This window comes from Diospyros lotus, chromosome 6 (genome assembly GCF_014633365.1).
Source record: "Diospyros lotus cultivar Yz01 chromosome 6, ASM1463336v1, whole genome shotgun sequence".
Taxonomy (NCBI): Eukaryota; Viridiplantae; Streptophyta; class Magnoliopsida; order Ericales; family Ebenaceae; genus Diospyros; species Diospyros lotus.
Genome location: NC_068343.1, coordinates 3,327,047 through 3,331,940, shown reverse-complemented (window position 1 = coordinate 3,331,940; position 4,894 = coordinate 3,327,047). Strand labels below are relative to the sequence as shown.

Here is a 4,894-nt window from a genome sequence, read left to right as displayed (position 1 = left end):
TGTTACAACGTGCCTTGGTGTGACCTTGTTTGGCATGGCTCAGGGATCCTAGCATTTGTCTTCATTCTTTGGTTGGTTATCAAGGAGAGATTGTTGACTCTTGATCATCTCAATAGGCATTTGCCTTTCCCAAACCGATGTTTCTTATGTCATGTAGTTGCAGAAAGACATAGTCATCTGTTTTTTGAGTGCCCTTATTTGAAGCATATCATTAACTTCTGGAGATGGGCTAAATTTGGTTGGCCTTGGTATCGCTAGGAACAAGGGTATGTTGGGCCTCTAAAAGATTGAGTGGCAAGTGTATGCGGCAGGTAGGCAACCATTTAATTCTCCAAGAGATGGTCTACTACATCTGGCGTGAATAACTAGTGCTTCTGTGGTTAAGAGTGTTTAGCGAACCAGTTGGCTCATTTCATCCAGAAAGCTATCTAAATGTACCTATTTGCTCTTCAATTCCCTCGGTCTCTTCAAGGGTTGGCCTTGAGCACTTATAGGATTTAATTGTATGCATATTTTTATGTATTTTTCATCTTAATCTTATGTAATTTTTCTTACATAAAATGTGTGTTTATATAGATTTTATATCATTTTAATCTTTTTTTTTTGTAAGAACTCAATGTTATTTTGAAGATTTGGAGGTAAAAAGAAAAGAAAAAAAGATATTATAAAGTTAATTTCAAATTAATATTATAATATAAATATAAAAATAAATAATATTATAATATAATTAAAGTTAATATAACTAATAGTATATTAAATATTATATTTTATATTTTATATTATATTATATTATTTATATATGTTATAAAGTAAATGGCGTGAATGTGAGATTTGGGCTAGGGCTCCATATATATATATATATATTATAATATATAAAGTGTGGAGGAGGAAGGAATGAACGCAGCCGTCGTGCAACACACACACACAATTATATATATATATATATATAATAATAATAATTGGAGATGGCATAGGAGGCTAGGAGGAGACTTGGGGTGCCAGAGGACGCAAGGCATAGGGATTAAGGCATTGAAAAGGAGAAATTGAGAAGGCAGGCGCTTGAATAGAAGAAGACGGACGCAAGACAGTGGGCTAAATTGGCTGAGGATCCGTCGGAGCAGCAAGCACCCAGATCTGGAACAGATCTGGGCAGGGAGCTTCATCTTTTTCTTTTTCTTCATTGTTTAATTTTTTTTTTTTATGCTCCCACTGTTATTTCAGATTTTAATTAATTTTATCATGAATTAATTTTATTTAACTAGGGTTTGAGATGAAACTTGTTATGAATTATTGATTTTTATTGATTGGATTTTTTATCGTGATTTTAATTATTTATTACTTGTTTTTAATGCGGTTGAGTGATTTCACCATCATTTAATTGATTTTGTATTATGATTTGAGACCGAGAGGGTGATTTTCATAACAGGTTAAAGTAATAAATTTCATAAGATAGAGAGTTGATAAATGATTTGATACTTGAATCTTACGAGGGATAATGGATTGAAACTTAACAATGAATTTCGATTTGTTATAACTATTGGGAAATAGGTTGATTGTTAACAAATTGAGATTTAATTAGGTTAATAAATCTTGGGAAAGAAACTAACCAATTTAGATATTCACCCCCATTGAATTGACAGAAACCCAATTGATTGAAAATTAAGATGGATTAATAAGTGGATTCGAAACACCCTAGTTGCCTCCATTTTTTCCAAGTTAAGTTTCTTTTAAATTTACATTTAATTTTAGTTCTCATTAGTTTAATTTATTTAAATTCATTTTTTTATAATCTAAATAATATTAAAGTTAATTTAATTTTGGTACTTAATCCAATCCTCGTGGGATTGACACTCTACTCATTCATTATATTACTTGTGTGATTCGTACGCTTGCGAATTAGCCTAACAGGCACATTCCCTTGCGTTGTCTTAGATAACTTGTAGCGTTTTTTTGGGGCCTTTGCTATTTGATTCTCTCTGTATTTTTTATCTGTGCTTAGTTTTTTCCTATGCTTTTGTTTCTTGTGCCCTAGTGATGCTTGTATATAGTTTTGCTTTTTCTGTATTATAAATTTCTTAGTTACAGAAAAAAATTATTAGTATTAACATGATAGCTTAACTAATCATGTGCTAGATCTAACATTTATCATATTGAAAGCATGTTTGGCTTAGTTTAAGTTATTTTAGATATAAGATTTTCTTTAAAAAATTTATAATTTAAGGACATTTTAACCTTTTGCAAGGTCAAAATATATATTTTTTGGATTGCTTATAAATTGCCAATAATTAAAAAGTTCATTTTGAAAAAGTTATTATAAAGTCAGTCTTGTTCAATATGAGGTTTTAGGCTTTGATAAACTTAATTAGCCTAACACTTGCTAAGATTAAGCCATACCTCCGTGCAGCACCCCACGTGCTCAATGCTTTTCTTGTCTCTTCTTCTTCTTCTTCATGCTACTACTGAAAATGCCTTCCAGGTCATGTTCTGCAGTCTTCTCTCAGATTTCTCTTATTTAATGCTACTAATCCTCAATGCATGTTAGAAAGTACATAAATCGATATTAATTTAAAATATTTAAAAGACTGGAAACATCTAGGGTTTATCCGAGACGTGGTAGGATTTGGTTTCCATTTGAATTTTATATATGTGTGTGTGTGTGTGTTCTTCAGAACATTCACTCTCTTAATTTCCTGGGGTATAATCACTAACCGAAAGATGAACCCAAAATGATTGATATCAATTAGGGATCGGTATACTCATCAGGAGTGGGTATGGTTTGAGACCAATTAATCTCCCTTTATGGACATTGTTAATGAGCCATTCCACTATAACAACCAACATGATTAGATGCAAATGGGCCATAAGCTTGAAAAATTTCCAAATTGATCATGATCTTTCAAGAAAGATTAATCTGATTAACTCACAAATTCAATCAAGATATATATATGGCAGCCATGCAATTCTGACCTAATTAACCTTAGAAACTAGCACAAGAAACATAAAGAGATTCTTCCAATTAGTTTCGAATTGAAGTAGATATATAAGTAGATCGATCGAGCTCGCTAGGCAAACTTTGGCAGAGAAATAATGGGAGAAAAGGAATAAAATAATTAGTGTTTTCAGATTGAAACCCTACTTTTCTAACTGTAGGCGGTGCAGTGGCAAAACATACGAATTCCAGTTAAGGGCAAAATATGCAAATTAAGTAATTCATGAGCTCACATCACACAGTAACAACATTAGCAACAACTAGAACTAGAAATCTGAAATCCAAATCACAAGGCCATTTTTAGACATCATCTAATGATCACCTAGCCAGTGAAATGAAAGGAAAGGGAACTTTATGATAGAACAAGACAACTGCAGGCATATAGTACTTATATGGTCATGCCAAAGGATTCAAATTTAAAGTAGAACGAATATTGAGAATCATTTTGGCCTGTTCTACGTCCCACTTGAAGAAGACTCGGAGGTAGCCTGATCCGTTATTCTTCTGTGGAAGCTCCGATGGCAGCCACAGGCGGCGCAGGTAAGTGCAGCGGTTGTCCCCTCCTCCCCACTGGCCATGAATTCCCGGCATCCGTCGACGGCGTAGCCTCCGATGCCGGCAGCGTGGTTCCTCTGGCATTCTCCATATCGCACAGTGCTCCTAAGGTTTAGAGATGACGCAGTACTGGAGTTTCGCGGAGCTGGTTCGGCTCTCTTCAGTACCACTTGACGCTTCCTCATCTCTTCTTCTCCTTCTCCAATTGCTGTGGAGATTATTGGCTCCTGGGGATTGAAAAAAGATCGATGTACTAATCCAGGAGTTGGTAAACACACACACACACACAGAGGCTAGCTAGATGAAGCGCATCATGTCGTTGATTTGTGGGAAGCTCTAACCCTAGAATGAATATTTATAGCCATTAACAGTGACCACCTATATATGTTCTCTGTTACACTTTTACTATTTTATCGCACCATTAGGCCCATACCAATAAACCCTAGAATGATCGTTTCTAGAATCCGGCATCCAGCGGTCTAATATTCTCATAGGCTATTTAATTAGTGTGGTTCTCTATATATGAGAAAAATCCAAATATATATGACAATAATAATATTGGGATATTTTTGTTTAATCAATCATAAACACACGTATATACATGCATGAAGGATTTATTCGTTAAATTTTATATTTTTATTTATTTCTATCATTTTTATAATTATGATTTAATTATATTTATGGGTACAAACTGTATATGAACGTCGGAGGGGAGTGCTCTATATGTACAACTATATAAAAAAGAATTATTATCTGCATCAGAGAACTAATCTCCATCCCATTAATTATGATTACGTTAGGCTTCAAATTAAACTTAATTGTATCTAAGTACCGGAAGGTTATGGGTTTCAGTGGAACGATGGTCCTCGTCCAGTTTGTCCCTAGAAATTAACAGTCAACTATATATGGATAACTTAATTATCTGTGACAAATAAGTATTTATGTTTAGTTAATTTGGCTCAAAATGGATTGAATCACATAACTGCATATGCATATATCTTGACTTTGATAATTATATGTCTTATGATCAAATAAAGATTACGGATAGTAATGGAAATTTTTATTAGCATTTTTTAATTTCTTTTAAGCAAAACAATGAGAAAAGCCATTTGAAAATTGAGATCCAAGATACTACATACCAGATGATTTGATCATAGAAAACACATAAAACAATAAGGAGCTAGCAAAGACAAATCTTAAATAATAGAAATAGAAAAATTAAGTAGAATCAAACCTCAAAATACATCTACTCATCAAAACTAGCATTATATATATATATAGAACAATTCCTTAACAAGTCACAAAATATATATGTAATCAATTATCTAAGGGGAGGGCCAACATGTCCCG

General features: G+C 33.3%; 1 protein-coding gene across 1 annotated transcript; it reads right to left on the bottom strand.

The window, feature by feature from the left end:
- Positions 1 to 3,223: 3,223 nt before the first annotated feature.
- On the bottom strand, positions 3,224 to 3,806 carry LOC127804777 (mini zinc finger protein 2-like). Its single transcript, XM_052341782.1, has one exon. It carries the CDS (start codon positions 3,727 to 3,729, stop codon positions 3,445 to 3,447), a length of 285 nt encoding a protein of 94 aa, XP_052197742.1. The 5' UTR covers positions 3,730 to 3,806; the 3' UTR covers positions 3,224 to 3,444.
- Positions 3,807 to 4,894: the final 1,088 nt, after the last annotated feature.